The sequence below is a fragment of the Quercus suber genome, unplaced genomic scaffold, assembly GCF_002906115.3.
Source record: "Quercus suber isolate HL8 unplaced genomic scaffold, Cork oak 2.0 scaffold_78, whole genome shotgun sequence".
Classification (NCBI taxonomy): domain Eukaryota; kingdom Viridiplantae; phylum Streptophyta; class Magnoliopsida; order Fagales; family Fagaceae; genus Quercus; species Quercus suber.
Genome location: NW_027069543.1, coordinates 696115 through 719123, shown reverse-complemented (window position 1 = coordinate 719123; position 23009 = coordinate 696115). Strand labels below are relative to the sequence as shown.

Genomic DNA, 23009 nt, shown 5'->3' with positions numbered 1-23009 from the left:
TAAATCCGCTCACAGGATTGTATGTGAGAATATGTGTTGATCCCTCACCAACAGGGGTTAGATGTTGGTATCCGCTCACAGGATTGTATGTGAGAATATGTGATGTGTATATGTGACACTGTGCTCTGATCAATTATATGTATGTGATTTCTAATGATTTTAAGATGTGATTACATATGTATTAAGTGATTCATTATATGTTTTGAAATAATTATTTTTGATATCATTAAATGAGTTTGTGAAAAATCAAAATACTCGTGCGTTGCTTGACTCTGTTCTTTTGTGTATTCTGTATAATTACTTACTAGATGTGGCTCACCTCATCAATTACTATTTTTCAGATTGAAGTATAGTGGGGAATATAGGACCTTCTGATCGCTTTGTAAGGTGCAAGGTTGAGCGTGGAAGTTGTAGGCGATTTTCTATATTACCTGAAGACTTATAGAATTTTAGTTATCCTTATTTTGTAATTCATGATTTATATTTTGGAGATTATTTCCAATTTGTGGAGTTTAGATTTTTGTAAGAGGTTATTTATTAAGAGCATTGTTTATTTGGAGTTTCGAATTATATTTAAACTAATTGTGTTCATTGGGTTATATAAGTTCAGTAGGTTAGTCATGTATCTAAATCCATGTTCCATGGATTTGGGTCGTGACAGACTACTATAAGAGAGTGAAGATTAATATGAGTATTCAACAATCCTTATCGATTTACCCAATCCTAAATAGTAGAAAATACATTCTTAAAAAGATAAAGTTAAATAAAATAGAAGAAAATAACAATTTAAACTTATGATAATTTATTCATTCAATTTTAGATATTTAAAAAAAATATTTTCTTTATGTTTTTTTTTGTTTTTGTTTAGACCCCTATATACTCAGATTGTTTAACCTAATTACTTAGCTAAGTAGTTACTTAGGTTAATTATGAGATCTTGGTTAAAAACATACAATCATATTACTTAGTGTGAAAAAATAAAGAAGGTAAGCAATATGATGACCTAGGAAAACCAATGAAACTAACAGTTTCAAGGTAAAAACCTATGGAGGATTTAATTGAACTATTTTCAAGGTAAACAAATTCACTATGATAGAATGGAAGTTTACAATAGATTTTCTCTCTAAAATCTAAAGCTACCTCTTGTAGAACTTACTCACACTACCACATGCAAGTCCAACTCCACGAACTCTTCTATCTGAATTTGTTGAATACAAACACCCACGTTTGTGACTTTGAGATCCTACTCAAAGGTTTAGATAGATCACCATCAATAGTAGATCTTTATGTAGCAACTTGTTTTCACCAGTTCTTAATTGTAGATCTTGTTTTGGTAGATGTTTGTTGAGTTAGAAGGCTATAGAAACCTCACAAATGTCACAAGACTTCCAAGAACCTCTGAAACGTATTTAGGGTTTTCCTTTTATACCTAATAGTGTTGGACCTAAACTCTAAACGTTTTCGTAGGTTTTGTGCCTGATTTAAATTCTGCAGATTATGACTTTCAATTGGTCAAACCTCTCTTTCGATCAGTCGAGTTTCACTCAAACTTACTTCTTCTTTTTGTAGCTTGACAATTCTTGAATCTTGATTTGAATAATCTTGAGCAATGTCTAACAACTAATCTAGATATGTTTTTGTTCTCGGTTTGCCAACTTAAGTAAATTTGGAATCTAAACATTTAACCTAAATATTTAGAACCTAACACTTTAAATTATATATAATATTTTTAATTAACTTTTGTTTGAGAGAAAGGTAATAATAATAATATTATTATTATTTTAATAATCCAATAGTTAGGAGGGGATTTGAACTATAATGTTTTATTTAGAAACACTAAAATATATAAACCAATTTATTATAAGGTTTTTGGCAATACTTTTATTAAGGTGAATATTAGATAAACAGTATACACATTTCTTTATACAAAAGCAAGAACAAAAAGTTCACATCCCACGTTGAAAAATAAGTGTAAGTTATAGAGGTTTAAAGTATGTGTTGTATATTCAAGAGTTAGGCTATTTTGGATATATACTACTATTAGTTTTTTTAAAACCTTCTCCTCTCTTGTGTATGTGTTAAAATACTTAGTATTCTCAAAAAAAAAAAAAAAAAAATTCATAACAAACACATGACACATCTCTAAAATGCACAACATGACGCTAATAATAGCCTCTAGAATTTTGGAAAATTTATTTAGCATATTTAATACCATCAAATGGCTAGGGCGGCGCCACGTACTTATGAGGGTGGTCACTGGACCACCTTGAATTTTTTTTTTTTTTAATATGCCTTAAAAAATTTTGAGTTTTAAATTAATATAGGTCTTTTGACCACCCTAGAAAAACAACTTGACCACCTTAAAAATAAAAAAAAAATTAAACACCCTTAATAACAATTGAGCCCATTAAAAATAAAATTAAACCTCTTCAAAATTTTGGTCCATTGAATGTTGAACCAAAAAATTACAAAAAATGCAATGTTCACAATATTTTCATAACAATCCTAAATAGCAGGTTGTTACTAGTAAACCAAAAAAAATCAATGGCAAGTTTAAATTAGAACCAGTAAAAACTTACCACCTAGGCTTTGTTGTGAAAGTGTTGCAAAAATGTTGTGAATATAGCACTTCTCAAAAATTGCCCAAACAAACAAATTAGCCTAAAATCTCAAATCAAATGTTTAATTGTGATTTTTTAAATTGTGTTTTCAAATGGCATATTTTAATATCTCTATTTTTTTATATAAAAAATGCACACTTTTTAAATAGCTAGTATGTCAGTGCTTACTTTAGTCTTTAGCCGAATTTTTTGGATTTATGTGATATATTTTTTCGAAAAGATAATGCATTTTGTTTATATTAGTACTTATTTAGGAAATATGTTAGTAATTGAAATCAGTAGCTTAATAATTACTTGGTTGTGTACATTAAAAAAGATGTAGCTGATAACATTGATATTGAAACTATCATATCACACAATAATTTCGAAATATGAAAACTTGTGAAAGGAAATTTTAAAACTTTATGTATTTGCGTGTGTTTTTATTTTGTGATGTTAATATATTTAATGGCGGCTCCAGGAATTTTGTTTAAGGTGTTCCTTAAGAAGCATAAATTACACAATCTTATTTCTTTTTAGCCTTTAGGTAATTAGGTTTGATTCAATTTTATTAATTCCATTCCGTTCCGACTGCAACGGCTGGAAAATACTGTGCCGGTAAACAAACCAGAACAGTAACCCACCCTATTCCACTTTGGAAAAAATTTCAGGTCATTTCGGTCTATTTCGGGTGTTTCGGTAGATATCAACCGAAATTCAAGATTTGGCCGGCATGAAGTTTGTGCTTTAAAAAAAAAAAAAGTTCTTGAAACCAAAACAAATTTACATTATGTAAACCAAAAAACCTCAAAAGGAAAAAAAAAAAAATGAAAAGAAAACAAATGAACAAAGGTACCTGTACAGTTAAAAAAAAAAAAAAAAACCGTATTAGAAATTTGAGACTCAAAACTTGAGAAGAGGCATTGCACCCTGGTACTAGTAGAAGATATAGAAGTTACGAACAAGAAGGAAGTCAAAACGTAGATGTAAAAGTGTAGATGAGATGTAATAAAATTTAAAGTTGAAGTATAAAAATTGAAGAGACAGAAGGTGTGTGGTTAAGAATAAATAAGAAAAAAAATTAAAAATGAGAAGTAAGTAATATATGTCCGGTGAAAAAACAAGTAATACTGTAATAAAAAATAATAAAAGGTTGAAAATTGTGATGTATTGGGCATTGTGCTGAGTCGAAGGAATCAAGTCACTGTCCAGCTTGTAGTAGTTTTATTATAATTTTTTTTTTAGACTTTAGTTCATTTTTTTTTTTTTTGAGTTTTTCCTTTTTGCAAATGCCAAATACCTTCCCGTTGATTTGGAGTACCAAAAATAATGGAAAGAAAAGATGAAAATTTTGGTAGTAAAGAAAGATTTAGAGAGTGGAAATGTAACTGTGTGTGTGTGTGTGAGAGAGAGAGAGAGAGAGAGGAGAATCAAAGGTCCAGGATTGGAGATAAGAAAAAGGTAAAAATGCATTAATGTCACATGGAGAAACCGAAAAAGACTAAAAATATAAATGTAACACGACCCTATTCTCTGTCTTTGCTTGACTATTCACAATTGCCTCGGAACCTAGCCAACCCACGACTCCCGACAACTTCATATAAAGTTTAGTAACACAGATTTTATCAGAACTTTACAATAATTTCGTTACGTGCCGATTCATGAGCGGTGAAAATAAAATAATAAATTTATATGAATTCACGATTTTACGTTGCGACGAAATTGTGTTGGGAAAAAATTAGCGTCAGCGGACTTACTCACAAGTCTTTTTTTTTTTTTCTTTTGAGGAAGGACTTACAAGTCACAACAACAACCCCGCCCCACCCCACCCCACTATAAAAAGTAAAAACCAACATATAATTAATAAAAACAAAAAAAGTACTCTAAAGGAAAAAGGGAAACACGATTTTTCCAAAGGGTGCAAAGAAAGAAAGAAGTAATAAATGGGGTGTAATCTTCTGAGATCTAAGATTTTTCTCACCCAATCTTTGTAAACTCCGCCTTTTCGTCTCTTCATAAGGTCCACACTCTTCATTCTCACGTTTTCACAATGCCATTCTTCTTTTGCTTATTCTCATCCTCCGTCATTTCTAACGGCAGCAATGGGCGATGCACCAGCTGTGTTACCTTTGCCTCTTCCTCTTCACAATAATAATAATACTCCTTCTTCATGCACGCTCAACAAAAGGCACACTACTACCGGTACCAGGACCAACGGCGTTGGCGTTACTAGGGACATGGTTGTAAAGAAAGAGAAGGAAAAGTGGGCGTCGTTTATGACGTGGACGGCGGAGGACGTGGCGCACGTGGCGAAGTTTCATTGGGTGCCTTGTTNGGGGGGGGGGGGGGGGTGGGGCGCCCTAAGAATCTTATATACCATTTAAAACATTAGTAAACGGTGATTTGAATCTAATTATTTAAGCTTCTTCTGTTGTTAAAAATAGTGAAAAGGAAAAGCAGGATACTAGGGGTTAATTGGAGAATAGGACAAATGAAATGGAATCATAGTGATTTATCTTTACGAATTTAATGGTTAAACTTAGTTACAAAGGTTTAGGCGTACGTGTAAATACATTAAATGTTTTAATTAAATTCAAACACTAATATGAATTTTATTTTTGGAAAAATTATACTTTGTTCACCTGTAGTTTGCTCGAAAAATACTTTAATTAACTGTGGTTTAAAAATTGGCACTTTATCCTTTTGAGATTAGCTCCCCACCTCTTTTAAAAACATGGGTAAATTTGTATTTTTGTTACTCTTTTATGTCTTTCTCCCCTCAAAACATAAAAAACTAAAAAATCAAGAGAAAAGAAGATATAAAAACTAGGTTTTGTAAAAATTAAAATCTAACTTTTACATCTCTTCATATATCAAAGAGGCCTACATGTTTTATTAAGAACATGCCCACAGTATCAAAACAACAATAAAAATATCGACAATGCAAAGCTTGCTTGGATTGCTAAAAAGGTTAATAAAAATCATGGCACTACCCCAAATGATATTGAGGTTCTCCATATATGGCAAAAGGTAAAGGTGAAATGGAATGCCTGGATGCAGGTAATCAGCAATATGGAGACCCAGCTTGTTGATTGGAATAGAGCTAAAAATCAGAACTAAGGATCCAAAGTTCCGGAAAAGAAAAAAGTTGGAAGGAAAGTTTCTTATTTTCTTCTCTGTTTATTTCACTTTTTAATTGATGTTTGTTCTTTACTTGATATGTTTGTTGCTTCTCTGTTTTGTGTTTCCATGTTTTCCTTTTCCTTTTTTTTTTTTTCATGTTCTTGTCTGGTTGAAAAAAAATACAAAGCTCTACATGAGAATCCAATTCACACACTATAAAAAATAAAAAAATAAAAAAATAAATGAAAAGAAGTGACGAGAGAAAACTGTGCCTCCTATTTTGTGTGGATGGGTCACTCCTTGTTGCTCTTATAATTTCTTAGCAGCACATCTAAAAGTTGAAACATGAAAAGAAGATATAAAAGTTAGGTTTTAAGCTTGTTTGGTAACTATTTTGTTCCCTTATTTTATGTTTCCAAAAACAATTTTCTATTTTTGAGATTAAAAAACTTGTTTGGCAATTCAAAATGGATAGAAAACAAAAATTGTTCTCAAAACTCAATTTGTGAAGGAAACTGAAAACATGTAAAATGTTGTTTTTAGTTTTTAATTTTCAAAAGTTAATGAAAAAATGCATTTAATTTAATAAATATGTCTCATTTAATGAGTTAGCAATTAGAGTTCAAATCCTAGGAACAATATATTTTAATATTTTCTATTTTTTTCCTTCAAAAACCTATCTTTTTAATTTCAACTAACTAAATATGTCTTTTATTTCAAAAATACAAGAAAATTATTTTTTCTTTATATTTCCAAAAATAAGTTTTTGAAAATAGAAAACAAAAGCTGTTACCAAATATAACCCTATGACGTTTACTTTTGATAATTTTTTTTTATCATCATGTTAAGACACTAATTGACTTTTGATATAAGTAGGAGGATTGATTTCCAAACCTTTTATTCAACTATAAAATCTTGTGTTTAAATTTAATTGAAAATCTAATGTCCGGTATCTAAGTTTCACACTTAACCCTTTGGTTATATACTAGTCAATGTTCAATGTAAGGACCCGATTTGTAGCCCAAGCCCAAAATGTAAGGGATGTTGGCCTAGTGAGTCCAGTATAATAAATTTGTAGAGAGTGGGTCAAAGAACTAGGCCTTAATGAACTTGACAACGGCTAGTATGGATTCAAAATATGATTAAGCAAGAACAGGAAACATAGAACTGAATGAATTCATTGTCCGAGGAGGTAAATATCCATACAAATCAATTAAACTGATTACAAATATCACTTTGATTGCTACAATATTCTCTCTTACATTATATAGATCTTCTTGGACCATCTTGATCCTACACTTGTTGATCATTTGAGCCCTTACTTGAGTGTTTATTCCATCAGATATCATCTTTGGCTTTCTGTGAGTTGTGTTAGCCAAGACAGTACTATTCAAGGGTATTCTCGACATAAATGCGACCAGAAAAGTAGTTGCAGTACTTTTAATGCGGTGGTAGCAGCTTTTCCTTAGATATTTTTGGGTTTCCTTCCTTCTCGCGTGTTCGTGAGGCACATCTCTATCACTGAAGCTTTCTTGAAAGGTCATTTTGATCTATAGGATCTACATCTGATTTGTATTTAGCTTATCCGAGGAGATATTCCTCCTCAGATCAACTTTCTATTTGCATCTCACTCATTAAGTCTTGAGTTTGAACCATTCATTTCTATTTGTTTGTCTTCGGGCTACTCATGCTCTCAGCCAAGGCCCAAGGCCCAATATATGATTTAGGCCCTTAATCCCTACATTCAATTTTATTATTATTATTATTATTATTATTTATTATTATTATTATTATTTTGTGGCTGGGTAAACACGATAATTACTCCCCTATTTTTGTCCTTAATAAAATAAGCTTAGAAGTGCTCATTTGAAAAATAAGAAGCATCTATTTCGCAAGTCCTCAGGTAACAACTAGATACACTTATGCAACAATGCCTACAACCGGTGAAGACCCCCAAAACAAAAAAAAAAAAAAAAAAAAAAAGATTGTATAGAAGATAAATGATTTAAATCAAATTTCAAACTCAGTTGGGGAAGCCGAAGCCATTAATAATCAATCCATGGCTCAGCCCATAACTTTTTCAGGCCAAGAAAAGTGGTCCAAACATAGACTATGGGCCGAATAATTAGGTTAAACCCAAATTTTTCGTACTGGGCTATTATCGTGTCACGTAGCCCCCTGTACATGCCTTCCAAGAATTGGCCACCTTAATTAGCTTAATCTAAAAGCCCACACAACCGGCGTACCACCTTTTGGTGCATCATTATCAAAAGATTTAGAAGAATTCTGTACGTTGATGCCAACAGAAATGTTACATTTGTAATATTTTTAGAATAAAATTTAAGTGACAGGTTGTTATTAATTATTAATTATGAACAAAAAAAGCAATTTTAATAATAAGTTTAAATTATAATCAATAACAATTTACCATTTATGATTTATTGTGAAAAATATTATGGACGTAACACTTCTTTCCAACGTAACATTTATATTCTTATATAAAAATAAAAAATAATAAATAAATAAAATAAAATAAATTAAAAAAATAAAATAAAAAAGAAGAAGAAGTTACATTCACATTTTCTATTTGTGTGTGTTTTTTGTTAGCTACGATAAAATTTCAAGTTATGACATCTACTCTATAATGATTATTTTCAATTATTATTCAACGGAGATATTAATTAATTTTTTATGTAAGTGAAGTTTGAACCGTAAATATTTTATTTGATAACAAGAGATTTTACTAATTAAGTTGACTGAAATCCAAAATTTTTTATTCTATTTTTTGTGTGTTTACCATTTAAAAATATTTGTATTAAGAAATGAAGCAAAATATTATCCTTAAGAGTTATTAGCTCAATCAAAGGAGGGCAGACGTCTAAATATGTCGTGCCAAGATTCTAATAGAGAATTTAAATATAGAATATAATTTAAATTGAATTGAAAATATATACTATTAAAATTATGATATGTAAAATTATGAAATCTCAAATGCTTATGTGGCATAATATTATTAGTTTAACTAAAATTTAAATTACTTCAATTTTATATAATAAACTGATCAATAACCTAGGCAATGCACATGACAATTTAATAAAAAAATTATTTTCTCTCTTTTATTTTGTATATAAATATGAATTTTGGTAATTGTGGAAGTTATTACTTAGTACTAGGTAGTTATTATGGTTGTATTTTTATAGATAATTATTATGATAATTATTATTAATAAATATATATAATAGGTATTGTGGGGGGGAAAAAACCCAGAGCTACTTAATGGGCCCGGGACACCTGATAAGGGCTATTATATTTCCGAGGAGCAATAGGTGGTTGGGCTGGCCCAACTGAAGCAGGAAGCCTAGAAGTAAAGGGAGAGTGCTATCCGAAGAGGTCATTACTAGTCCGAAGACGTCCTACTCCTCGGCCACAAATAGCCTTGATCAAACAAACATGTGGAAGGTCCGAATAATCTTCATAACAATCCCAATGATAAAGATAAGATCTGAGTGGATCCGGAGATGATCAGAACTAAAAAATATCTAAAGGAAAAGCTATTACCACCGTATTTAATGCACTGCAACAGCTTTTCTAGCCGCATTTATGTGGAGAAGACCCCTGAACAGTGTAACCTCGGCTACCGCCACTCACAAAGAACTAAAGTAGACACATGACGTGACATGCACTTGAGTAGATACGCAGATGAAGAACAGGTGGACGATGGAGATGATAGGAGAGGATGCTATATAAAGAAGAAGAGTCCCTGATAATAGGAAACAGAGGAGAGAGAGAAAAAGGAAGAGAAAAGTTTTACTGTAACTCTGAATGCTGTAATCACTATTCACTTAATAAAACATCTCTTCGGACATACATTCATGGAGTCGTTCAAGCATTAGTTCATGTTATCATCACTGTAAGTAACCTAGCCAACCATTGTTTACTTCATAACCAGCCTAGCTTTTTCGCCCACTCTCTACAAATTTATTGTCCTGCGTTCATTGGGCCTTCAACCCATATCTTTTGGGTTTGGGCTACAAAAACTGACCCTACAAGTATTTATTATGATTGTCTTTGTATATGAAATTCTTGATGCTATTAATTAAAGAAATTATGATATGGCGAGATTTTAATTGAAGTTTTAAATATAAAATAGAATTAAAGATCAATTAAAAAATATTTATTAGTTTATATATAATATTGAAGTGATTCTACTTTAAAGCTCACTTATGCTCTAAACCTATTATTTTGTTACTCTATTTTTTTTTTTTTTTTTGGTAAAAGGGATAATAAAAGGAAAACTACACCAGCACAAAGCCAGTAGGACAGCGCCTACTTATACATAGCCCAGAAAGGTCATGATTGAAAACAGGGAGTAACTCCACAGGCGGGTACTCAAAAATGCAGAACACTTCATCTTGTTTCACACCCTTTCTTGCAAGAGAGTCAATGCATCTATTGGCTTCTCGGTAACAATGGTTGAACCAAATCTATGGTATCTGACTTACCAGCTGCTTATAGTCATCCAAAAGGGGAGAAATAATTGGATTTGTCTGAGTGGGATTTTGAAGAATATCTATTATGGCTTTTGCATCCATCTCTACTTCCACAGCTTGAAAATTTTTGTTCACATAGATGTTTAATCCATCCCTTAACTCCCATAGCTCCGCTTCAAAGCTAAAAGTAACACCAATTCTTCTTGAAAATCCTACCACCCAATTATCGGATTCATCTCTTATCACACCTCCTCCACCAGCTAAACCCGGGTTGCCTAGGGATGACCCATCCGTGTTTAGTTTTCTCCAATCACTTCTTGGCCTCTCCCATTTAATATTCTTCATTACAAAGCTATTGGCCTTCTTCCAATCCGTGGCATACCAGAAGAAATCACTAGCTTGATTAATAATATGGCCAGCTAAGTTTGGGTCGGGATTACTAGTTTGGAAAATTACTTTGTTCCTTTGCATCCATATCATCCAGATGGCAAAAAGGAAGACTATGTTCCAAGGAGGTTTGTTGGGACTACCACATTAATCATTCCTTGCATTTTCGGTCAGCCAAGAATAAAGATCACAAGTGAAAATTTTCAAATCTGCTTCAGAGATGCCAAGCTACTTCCAGAGATCCTTACTGCCCCCACAATCTCAAAGTAAGTGAATAATAGTTTCACGTTCGTCGCGACACTGGGGACAAGAAGGGTCAGGACTGATACCTCTAGAAGCTAAACAATCTTTAACACCGATGCTATTGTGAAGGCATTTCCAAACAAAGAATTGGATTTGTGGAAGGATTTTGATTCTCCAAATCTAATGCCCCCTGAAGTTGTGGTTGACATTCCCCAACATTCCCATGAGTATTTGCAGCCCACGACATTCTATCCTCGCTCCTAACAACAATGGCGTAAGGAGTAGCCTGAATTCCCAGCTTTATACTCAGAGGAAGATAAAAAGAAATATTTGACCAATTTCACCCAGTTGCTGAAATCACTTCCTTCACATTCATGTTACCTTCCTCCCTGGCCAAAGGACCTTGCACTAAACCTCTGATGGGACCTTGAGAAGACCAATTATCCGTCCAGAACCTCAGATTGCTGTCATTCCCAATCACCCATTTTGTTTCGGCATTAAAAACCTCTTGGCCTTTCCTCATACCTTTCCATACTCGGGAGCAAGGAAGTTTATCACTGTTGGTCGAGCTTGTTCTTCGACGAGTGCAGTATTTATGCCTAAGAACTCTAGCCCATAAGGTTTCTTTTTCTGAGTGGAACCTCCAATTAAGTTTTGCCAACAATGAGGTATTCCTTCCCTTTGCAGTTTGTAATCCTAGACCACCCTCCTTCCTAGGCCTTGTCACCTTCTGCCAACCCACCCAATGCATCTTTTTTAAAGTCTCTGTCGTACCCCATAGGAAATTCTTACTGATCCTATCTATGCCTTCCAACACTTTACTTGGGAGATAAGCACACTACATGGAATAATTGGGAATAGTGGACAAGGAAGATTGGATAAGAACAGATCTGCCCGCCATTGACAAAAGATTTTCTTTCCACCCCAAAAGCTTTTTCTTCGTTCTATCCAAGATAAAATTAAAATCTTGATTCAACTGCCCCTGATAATAAATAGGAATACCCAAATATTTTCCAATAGAAGAAGTTGCTCAAAACCCAAGCAGACTGCACATATCCTCCTTACTCTCCATATCAACATTTGGCGAAAAAAACACCCTTGATTTGGACTCACTAATGGTCTGCCCCAATTTTTCACAAAAGGTATCAAGCACCTCACGAATAGCAATGCAATTAGTTTGATTAGCTTTAGCAAACAGCACCAAGTCTTTTGCAAAGAAAAGGTGAGAGAAGCTAGGCCCATTCCTAGATGCTTTAACTAGATTCCACAATTTCTCACTGCATTTCCCCTCAATAAGTAGGCCCAGAAATTCCATACACAAAATGAATATGTAAGGGGATAGAGGGTCTCCTTGTCTGATACCTCTAGAAGGGTTAATAGGCTCCATCATACCCCCATTAAATAAAATCGAGTTTGAGACTGTGGAAATACAGCTCATAATGATCTCCACCAAGTTCATAGGAAACTTGAAACCAAGCAGCCTCTCCCTAATGAAACCCCACTCAAGCTTGTCATAAGCTTTTTCAAGATCTATCTTTATGGCCATGAACCCCTCTTTACCTTTGGCTTTACTAATGGAATGAACAATTTCCTGAACTATAATCGCATTACCAATACCTTTTCTTCCTGGAACAAAAGCAGATTGAAGGGGGGAAACAAGCTTATCCAAGAAAGGTCTAATCCAAGCCACAACAACCTTTGTAATGAATTTATAAACAGTATTATACAGGCTGATTGGGCGATAATTGCCCAACGTTTCCATGCCTTGGATCTTAGGAATAAGGGTAATAAGGGTCCTATTGAGATAATCTAGGATTTTTTTTCCTATAGAAAATCCCTTTAATTTCCTCAACCAGAGATTTCCCAACCACTAGCCAAAAGCGTTGATAAAAACCTGCATGCAACCCATCGAGACCAGGCGCTTTAAAAGGCTTCATCGACCAGAGAGCAATTTTTATTTCCTCCTCTGTGACCTCACCATAAAGGGATTCACAATCATCCTCCGATAGATAGGCCTACCCCTGAGGCAAGAGTTGGGGATTCCTCTCTGAGAGAGCAAGAGAATAGCAAAAATAGGTCCTCAAAACCTCCTCTAATATGTTCCATAACATCTCTCTCATCATACAGCCACTCCCCTACACTGTTCTTGATGGCGAAAATCTGGTTCCTCCTTCTTCTGACCATAGTGGACATATGATAGAAGGAAGTGTTCCTATCTCCTTAAATCATCCAATTAACTCTAGACTTAAGAGCCCAAATGTCCCTCTCCTAGTCTAAAATAATTTCCAGCTCTCTTTGGAGTTGCTTCTCTAAATCCAACAGATTTGAAGAAGCTCTTGAAACAATAGCCTTCTGAATTCCATTGAGCCGGGCCATAATCCTCCTCTTCTTGCTGAGAACATTACCAAAATATTCCTTATTCCACCGCTTCACTTCAATAAAAAGGTTATTTGTGGCCCCTTGAAGGGAATTAATAGGATTCTAAGCAGACAAGACCACTACAGGAAAAGAAGGATCAGACAACCAGCAACTCTAGAATCTAAAAGGTTTAGGAAGTTGAAGTTGGAAATGCTGTGTAGTTTCCAGAAGCACAGGGCAGTGGTCAGAGTGACAGCGAGTAAGATGGGTAACTTTTGCCTCAGGAAAGTTTGAATACCAAACAATGTTTACAAAAAACCTATCAATTCTCTCCTGAATTAGCATAGAAAGTTCTCTTCCATTAGACCAGGTGAACCTCGGCCCTGAGAACCCCAAATCAACCATATTGCATTTATCAAGACAATCTTTAAATTGCAAGGATCTATTCATACTAACAGTTCTGCCACCAAACTTGTCATCCTCCACCAAAGGTTCGTTAAATTCCCCCGCAATAACCCAAGCCATATTATGCAGTTCAGCTAAAGCAGACAGATTATTCCATAGAATAGACCTTTCCTCAAACCGAGGACTAGCATACACTGCAAAAAAAATCCAAGAAAAGTCAGAGGCACATACCTTAACTGTGACATGAATTTCCTGCTCAATCTTCGAAATCAACGACACCTCTACTCTATCTGAATTCCACAGTAACCATAAACCCCCAGCATAGCCAATAGTATCTGAATGAATCGCCATATCAAAAGGCAATCTGTCGGTAATCGCTTTTGCTCAATCCCCACCTATTTTTGTTTCCATCACCACCATAATTGCAAGATTGTAGTTATGAGCAAGTTCAGTAACATATTTCTAAAAATTGGGTTTTAAAGAACCCTTGCTATTCCATATGATAATATTCATGGGTAACAACATAAATAAGAACAAAACACAAATCATCAAGCAGAGGTAATATCGCCTCTACCATCAAACTCCATACAATCTTCCTCCATAACTTCCTTAACCCGTCCCACCCCGGCATTTGAATTTACTAGCAAAGCAGAAGACCTATCACAAAGAGCTCCATTTGGGACTGAAGCACTAATAGGACATAGGCCTAAACCTCTATCACCCTTCTCACCCACTACATCTTCCATTGGTTCAAGTTGAATAACCTTGGAATTGGTGGGATTAAGAACAGAGTTTCCCAATAAGCTAATCTCACCATCACCACCTTCAATTTGAACCTTCAAGCTTGCCCCCAAGGAGTCAGTCTTACTTGTCTCACAAGATTAGTGGACATCGACGGACCCAAACTCGCCATCTCTTCTTATAACTGTGGGACGGCGCACCGGGCTTCGTTGAGCACTGAACTGGATTGCCTCCATAGCCGCTTTTTTTCTATCTGTACTACTACTCTCACCATTTGAACCACTTCCACAGTAAAACCCCTCAGATTAACTACCCATCTCGGCACCCATGAAGGTCAAAGAAGAACAGTGGTTGTTTGGAGTAAGAGGAGCAGAATTATGGTGCTCAAATGCTACAGTAATCTTAGAGATAATGGAGGCTGCCCTGCATTTTGCGAGTACCTTTTTACCTTTAGGAATTTGTTTCAGACCTAAAGATTTTGGGATAAAAGAAGAAGCCTTAAAGCCCACGAAAGATGGGCTCGCTTCACTTTGGTTTAGATTTAGGAAATTTGACTTCCTCTTATCATCAGCCTTGACCCATTGAGGCCCATTACTAGACTGGGCCATACCGTTTTTCCTATTCTGTCATGCACACGCTCCTTGCTAGTATCATTTTTCTAAAAGTTGGTGCCAATGGGATTTTGTCCTTCCTCATGGTAACGGCTCGTACCAGAGGTGCTATTGTACATGTTGGGTTTGTACCCATTTCTTTTGCGTGTCACAACCATCCAAGGTTCGTAAGTGTTGTCTTCATCTGCACTAGTCTCAGCTGACTTAGCATCATGCTTTTCGCGTGGGCTTCCCTAAGCCTTGTCCACTCCATCCTCCTCCTCCCTAGCCAATGTCTGAACTGGCCGAATAATGTGAGGGCAGTCTTCCTTCCGGTGTCCAATCCTACCACAGGAAAAACACAATTTATGGATTCCTTCATAGTTAACAAGCTGTTCGAAATTCCCGATAAGTAAAGCAGTGATCAGCAGCTTCTCCACATCTATCTGCACACATATTCGGGCATAACGACCCCTCGCTTCCAAAGCAGTATGAGTGTCAATCCTCAAAACCTTTCCAATAGTGCTGCCAATCTCCTTCAAAGCTTCCACTTGGTAGTATTCAATAGGAAGATCATTGAGTCTTACCCAAACCACAATAGATGAAACATCGGCAGAGCATGGTCTAAAATTTGGAACCCAAGGCCTTATAGAGAGGAAGTGCTCTCCAATAAACCAGGGCCCTTTATCAAGCACTAAATCATAGTCTTCCATCACCAAAAATTTGACTAGATAAAAATCCTTACTCAAATCCACAATATCAAGTCTTCCCTTTGGTTTCCATAAGGCAGAGATTTTTTGCTGTAAGAAATTAAAACCCACTGTACGCCCATAAAGTTTAACAATCAACGCTCTTGCCCACGGGGCCCTGATTTTTTGCTTCAGCTCATCGGTTATTCTAACTGCAGCAAGTCCTTTCCTAAGGCCGGAAGTGTCAAGTTCAGTCTCAGGGGCCACTTCCATCTGGTCCAAAAGATCAAAAGCTCTTCGATATGCCCCTCGAAGCTTACCCACGAGTTTTTCTTTAAAAGATGACTGTTGATTTGCATGACCCTTTCCCCACGAAAACTCTTTCTCTGTGCTAGGGTTGCCTTCCATAAAGTTTGCATGATGAATGTCTTTTACTTTCTTGTTACTCCTAGCTAGTTCAGCTTCTTCCTCTGAAGAGAGACCCCGAGAGGTTCCCCTAGACATATCTCTGTGTTTCCTCTATTTTTATGCATGTGTCAAATGTCAAGTATGTAATAACGCAACCATTGTAAGACATTCCTGTCAGTGCTGTCACCATGCATTCAGTACATTAGAAATATATTGTAAACAGTAACGTGCACATCTTGCAATGGGTGGATATACAAATAATAATAACATTCTACGACAGTGTCCAGGTTTTGGTACTTTTAATTAGTTCTTGATAGGTTATCTTAGGGTGTATATTAATTATTTATCTTAGAAAATTTTTTATGAAAATTTGAAAATTTTAATTTAAAAATTTAATCATTTTTTTTATTATTCTAAAAATATTTCCTAAAATGGCTTATTAATGTATGCCATAAAAAAATACATTAGTAAAATTGTTTTTATTTAAGACATGTGTCATCTATAATTCAAATGTCCTATATGACATTGTTATAAGTAGGGATGGCAATGGGGTGGGGCAGGGCCGAAGAATGTGATCTTCGCTCCCGCCCCGCATAGATTTTTCTTGCCCCATTCCTGGCCCGCCTTGCATGATAGGGAAAATTTCTTACCCCATCCCCACCCCTTAAGGCCCCACGAAGCCCCGCCCTACATTGCAAAACTTTATTTCTTATTAATTTTTCCTACAACTATTACCATTTTTCCAAAGAAAATGACATGTTTTAATAATAAAAATATACTTGAAATTATAAATAAATTTATCCTATCAAATCAAACTATTTTTTTAGCAAAAACTAAATAATATTATCCAAATGTTTAACAAGACAATATCACAACAAAAATCTCATAGTATCACAATAAAATAATCCAAACTCCTAATACATGATTGATGTCATCATATCGGCAATCAAACCAATAGGGAAACATATTCCTCATCATCTCATTCTCCATTCACCACCTCATATTTCTAACATGGAAATTCAAAAACAAAAAGCCAGCTCATAAAATAGATATGGATTTTGACAAGCATAAAGAAGCAATGTTGTTAAGCAAAGTGAAATCCCAATGGAAATTCCAGTGTTAAGAGAAAAGGGGGTGTGTGACAGTATACCTTATATTTTATAACAACCAATGAGCCAAATGCCCACACAAAATTACAAAAACAATGACACAGACAAATATTTAAAGCCTCAGACCTGTACCTCATTAAAAAAAAAAAATTATATTATGTTCATGATGAAAAGTAAGTTGAGAAAGATGTATGAACTATGAATCATGAATGAAATCAGTAATTCAATAGTATATAAATTTGTTTCTAATAAAATAAAATAAAAAACGTTAAAATTGATACCTTATTTCCAACTTTGCTAGAGAGAAAAAAGAGGTAGAGTCACGTTAGGTAGAATAAAATAAGTTAATAATATTTTTTTTAAATAGTAGGGTTTTAGGGTATAAAAAAATTACAATTTATCCCTTATAATGCGGGACGGGGTGGGGATGGGGCAGGGCGGGGCGGGTCTAAAAAGTGTAACCCCATCCCCGCCCCACCCCATGGTGCGGGTCTAAAATCTCGCCCCATCCCCGCCCCACCACCTTTGCGGGGCAGGAAAAACCCGCATGGGGCGAAGCGAGGAGGGGTGGGTCAAGCGGGCGGAGCAAAATTGTCATCCCAAGTTATAAGTACCGAATTATCAAAACAAATTAGTAAAAATAAGGGTACGTTTGGTATGCTGTAATAGTTCCTATAATGGAATAGTTATTCATGTGTAATATCAATTCGGTCATTTGGTTACATCTTTATTATATGGATTAGTTTTTACATTGGAATAATTATTTTTTAAATTGAAGAATAGTTATTCTTCTTTAAAATGGATGTAATAGCTATTTCTTAGTGTATATAATAGGTTTTAAAATTAATATATTTCTAAAAATATAAAGTTTCCTTATACATCATCTTTTACAAATTTTTCATATGTAACAACCAAACTTATAAATAATAATAATTATTCCATTACAATATCTTCTATATTTAATAATAAAGATTACTATTCTTAATATAACCAATATTAAGTATGCGAAATGTACTTAAATAAAAATATGCACCAGCATTATGTGCAGCAAACCCAAGACTTGGCCTTTATTTCTTCATAATACAAAGATCAGCAACCACAACGTACCTTCTCTGTCGTGTTATTTGAACCAGACAAGGGACTCGTTATTACAACTTACAAGCAATCCTTAATCAATTTAGTTTCATCAAACTTATGAAAAACAAATAGGGGAAGAAAAACTTCGAAGAAAAAGCACACAAACACACACACACACACACAAAGAAATTAAAGGAAAGCTTGTTTACGAAGGTGAATGCAAAAGACGACCTCAAGTGTTGTGTAACTTGTGTTGATGGACTTGAGAATGAGTGGAAGGCCCAGTTTCTCCTGGTTCACAAGGAGGAGCAAGTGTACTTGCACTCGCAATTTCGTGAACTTGAACGTCGTCGTCAATTGTGACAGTGACAGTTTGTTCTCCACACGGGTTTGTCGTAATCGTCTCCTGGATGTGTTCGTGTTCCTCAACACAAGCGGCTGCGGCTGCTGCTACTGGAATTGTTACTGGTTTCTTCTTCTTTTTAGCCAAGCAGAAGAGACCAATGGCGAGGAATGCAAGAAAGAAGGCACCGCCTAGAGAGACGCCGACGGCGATAACAGTCGTGTAGTTGTGGTGGTGATGATGATATGGTGACATAGAGGGTGATGGTGGAAGTGAATGAGGAGGGGGTGGAGGACGATGGTGGTAGGGGTAGTAAGGAGCGGGTGGAGGATGATGGTGGTAGGGGTGGTTAGGAGCGGGTGCTGGAGGTGGACAGTGACAGTGACATGGTGGAGGAGGAGGTAGTAGAGTTACTGGAGTACATGGAGGAGGAGGTGGCGGTGGTGGGGGTGGAGGAGGAGGAGGAGGAGAAGGTGGGGGTGGTGGTGATGGGGGAGGAGGAGGAGGAGTTAATGTGCTATTCTTACAAGGAGGTGGTGGAGGTGGTGGCATCGTCATATTACATTTAGGTGGTGGTGGTGGTGGTGGTCGCGGCGGAGGTGGAGGGGGTTTATGCTTGACATGGTCACAATCTGGTGGTGGAGAAGGAGATGGAGGTGGTGGAGAATGGTATTCATAATCATAACCCATTTCACAAGAAAGAATGTAGAGGGATACTTGCACCAAGCAAGAGAGTTAAGCTGTATGAATAATTGTGTGCAGGGCTGCCTCTATTTAAACTTATTGGAGCTAGCTTTGAAGTCTTAATTAAAACCACTCTGGTTAGTTATTTAGTTATAGTTGCATTTAAAAATTACTTTGAAGCCATGATTCGGGGAGTTTTAATGATCATTTTGATTGGTGCTTAGAGCATACATATAAAATCACGTTGTTGAAATGAGAATTTCTTTTCTTTTCTTTTTGCAACTTGCAGGGTTCATCAACCTGAAGTCATTCAGGTTCTTCTTTGATGTAATACCAAGTTGCCGTATTAATTAATAGTAATATACATCTTAATTTGTGGATAATATAACAAATTCAAAAGCTTAACCGTCTCGATGAACAATATTGACCAAATCTAATTGGAACTTTCAGCATTGAAATATAACTCATAATGCAAATTGCAATATTAGGGTAAGTATTGGAATTACGTGAACTCTTTAGCTTTACGAGTAGCTTGATTCAAGCAGTCATAATTTTCTTTTCGTCAAAGTTTGAGGGTACGTAATGCTGTTTTACTGTCATTTACTCTGCAGACATTGCAAATCATAGTTTTTCGGTATTTCAATTGGCAGTTCACCTTTAAATCATCACTACCATTATATGGAGTTACACGAACTTAGTTTCACATGATCAACAATTATTGGTGATTGTTGAGGGGATCCTTGTTGGGTTACATTTGCTACCAAAATGGGCATAGTACTGAAGGTTATAATAACTACTTAGACACTACCCGTTTGGTAGCTCTACTTAAGCAACATTTTTTATATTTCAAACGCACTTACACATATTTTTATATACTTTTTCACCTGCACATATATCAAAAACACTCAAACAACATTACTCAAACTTCTCTACCAAACACAACCTAATTGTCAAAGCATACTATTCTAAATTGTCAAAGCTTATTTGATTCACAACCTACATGGTACAACACTATCATGCATGTGGTACAAAACAATTAAGAAATTTTAGTGGCATGCAGCTAGAGTTGATGAGCATTACTAAGAAATAAAGGCACTGGTAACGCAGCAATGTCGAATTTTTGAAAGTATACAAATAAAAGTGCATATATATATATATATTTTGTTGCAAAAGCTTGTTTTACATAGTGTATTTTACACAAATTGTAATTTACAACTAAAAATGTGATTTAAAGTCAAGTTTTCAAGTTATAAAAGCACATTATGTGTAAAACAAAAAACGCCTTTTTTTTTTTTTCTTTTTTTTTTTTTTTGAGAATCACAATAAACATGCATTTGTAAAGAAAGGATAAGTTTTCAAGTTATAAAAGCACATTATGTGTAAAACAAAAAACGCCTTTTTTTTTTTCTTTTTTTTTTTTTTTGAGAATCACAATAAACATGCATTTGTAAAGAAAGGAATGTGGAATTCCTTCCAAGCAAACCTGCAGTTATATTTTGAGCTTGTTCAAGCTCATAAAAGATTTTTTTTTTTTTTTAATCAGCTCATAAAACATATTAAAGTAACTTGCATTTAAAAGCCTTGGAGTTAATTATTACTAATACAAATTAAACTTTATAATTTCACTAGTTTAGAATTGAACCCTAGCTAGCTAGATTTTGAAAATTATATAAATTAAAACCTTATTTTTTGGGGGTTTGATAGGGGGTTTCAATTAATATGGTTTTAAAAGTCTAGGTTTCCACTTGCCCAATGAAGCTATAGGGTTTGTAATATTTTGAAACTATTAAAGTATATGGTTTAAAATATAATTTGCCCAAGATATTTAATTTCTTAGTCGGGGAAAAATCTGAGGCAGCTTAGTTGGCTCGGATTTCCTTGAACCTGCAGCTAGTATAATTACATTTTGAGGAAGTTGTTAATTGATTTTTATTTTTTTCTTTGAGGAGATTGGACAATGTCTCAGTTAAGATCGAGTAGTTTGGAAATTGCAATGACAGAGAAATAAACATAGGTCTAAAGCCAATTTGGTTTTAAGTAATTGGGATTTCATGAGTGTCCCTACTCAAACTCCAATAAAATTAATACTTATTATTCCTACTTTCTCCGTTAAGCTTATTCCTAAATTATAAATTCTATATATAAGAGTAACATGTCGATTCTTTTAAAAGATTGGGATCCTTTTCCAATTGCTCTTCTAACAATGACGAAGACTTTTATGATAGTTCCAATCATACAGTTATCTAAAATGTTTCCTTGGAAAGGTGGTATATGGTGCAACATAATTTATCAATATATGCAATCAAAATCCGACCATATAATAACAGCGACATTTCGATTAGTCAAATAGTGGAGTGCTGGAGAGCTATTTCGATCAAAAAAGGCATGCCGCATTAATAGCTGTGGCTAGACTAGAATAGTAATTAGTAATTACACTGTCACTAATTATGACAATATTAAATAAAGGTTTGATTGCCTTAGCCCACTTGGCAAAGCATCGCGTCACCTATGTTGTGTGATGTGGTTTGTACACTCAAAAACGCGATATGGATTAAGGAAAACATGTACTATATATATTATAGCAACTTGGTTATGAACACATTGATTTTATAAATAAATTTCAGTGGACCTAAGTTTCGTGTAAGGAACTGATTGTAAATGATTTCAAAATCTAGTAAAGACATGTGCTAATCTGTTTGACAAATCTGTTCTCACACTAAATAGCTAGGCTGCTTGCTGCCTTCACACCGCCTAATCTGTATTTCTAGTATTTTGTATTCCATGATTCCATTTACATCACTAGTCTAGTAGGAATTCATACAAGCCTTTCCAAGGGATTGCTTAAACGCTTTCATCAAATTATTTTTTATCAGACAAACGAAATATGGAGAATCACCATTATTTTTGCCAAATGATAAAATAATCTGTTTTTCCTAGATCCCAAGTAATTCAGATTTTCTATTAAGAAGGGGAAAAAAACATAATTAAAATTGGCAAGTGTGACAATATTGTGTGATTTGTGTTAGGAAAATTGATAATAATTTTACCATTTTTCTTATTTGAGTATATATTGGTTTATTGTACATTTGAGATTTTAGTTAGGAAAAATTATATGTTTATAGTATTTTCACAACATTTTTATAACAAATTTTAAGTGATAAGTTGTTATGGGTGGACAAAAAAATAATTTAAATTGTGAATTTAAATTAGAACCAATAACAACTTACCATTTAAGATTTGTTGTGAAAATATTGTAAATGTAACACTTCTTTTTAGTTAGTTTAGGAAAAAATTTCCAAATAAAATTGAATTGCATGCAGAATCATATAGCTAGACATAAATTGTCCCAAAACCAGGTGTGAGTTTAGGATGGATATCTCCCTCTTACAATGAAAATTCATTGATTTCTGTGAAACTATATGAGCGTTCGCAACTTCCATCCATGTCTTAGATCATGCTTTGTTTTATTGGAAAAGATATTCACAACAGGGGAAAAAATTGGGATAATATTCTTCAGCAAATTATTTGGTTTCTTCATGTTAATGTATATTATGTTATGAGCTTTAAGCCCAGCTACTTTACTTGTATAGCACACTTTTACTTGTACTACACTTTACTTGTACCGCACACATATGTTTACTTGTACCACACACATATGCTTCATATATAAAGGCATCGCATGTATATTCCTTTATTATGAAATACTATACAATCATTCAGTATTTCTAACATGGTATCAGAGCTGTTAGAAATACTGAATGA

General features: G+C 34.6%; 3 protein-coding genes and 1 non-coding gene across 4 annotated transcripts; all 4 read right to left on the bottom strand.

Moving 5' to 3' along the window:
• Positions 1 to 13111: 13111 nt before the first annotated feature.
• Positions 13112 to 13957, bottom strand: LOC111997036 (uncharacterized). Its single transcript, XM_024029075.1, has 2 exons — positions 13436 to 13957; positions 13112 to 13324 (listed from the first exon to the last, which is right to left on the bottom strand). Exons 1-2 carry the CDS (start codon positions 13955 to 13957, stop codon positions 13112 to 13114), a joined length of 735 nt encoding a protein of 244 aa, XP_023884843.1.
• Positions 13958 to 15191: 1234 nt separating this feature from the next.
• LOC111997037 (uncharacterized) lies at positions 15192 to 16130 on the bottom strand. Its single transcript, XM_024029076.1, has one exon. The coding sequence runs from the start codon at positions 16128 to 16130 to the stop codon at positions 15192 to 15194; it is 939 nt and encodes a 312-aa protein (XP_023884844.1).
• Positions 16131 to 16933: 803 nt separating this feature from the next.
• LOC111997064 (small nucleolar RNA Z102/R77) lies at positions 16934 to 17019 on the bottom strand. The gene has a single exon (XR_002881311.1). It is a non-coding gene; the product is annotated as a small nucleolar RNA Z102/R77 (small nucleolar RNA).
• Positions 17020 to 18452: 1433 nt separating this feature from the next.
• LOC111997038 (protein TRACHEARY ELEMENT DIFFERENTIATION-RELATED 7) lies at positions 18453 to 19253 on the bottom strand. Its single transcript, XM_024029077.2, has one exon. It carries the CDS (start codon positions 19251 to 19253, stop codon positions 18453 to 18455), a length of 801 nt encoding a protein of 266 aa, XP_023884845.2.
• Between the last annotated feature and the right edge of the window lie 3756 nt (positions 19254 to 23009).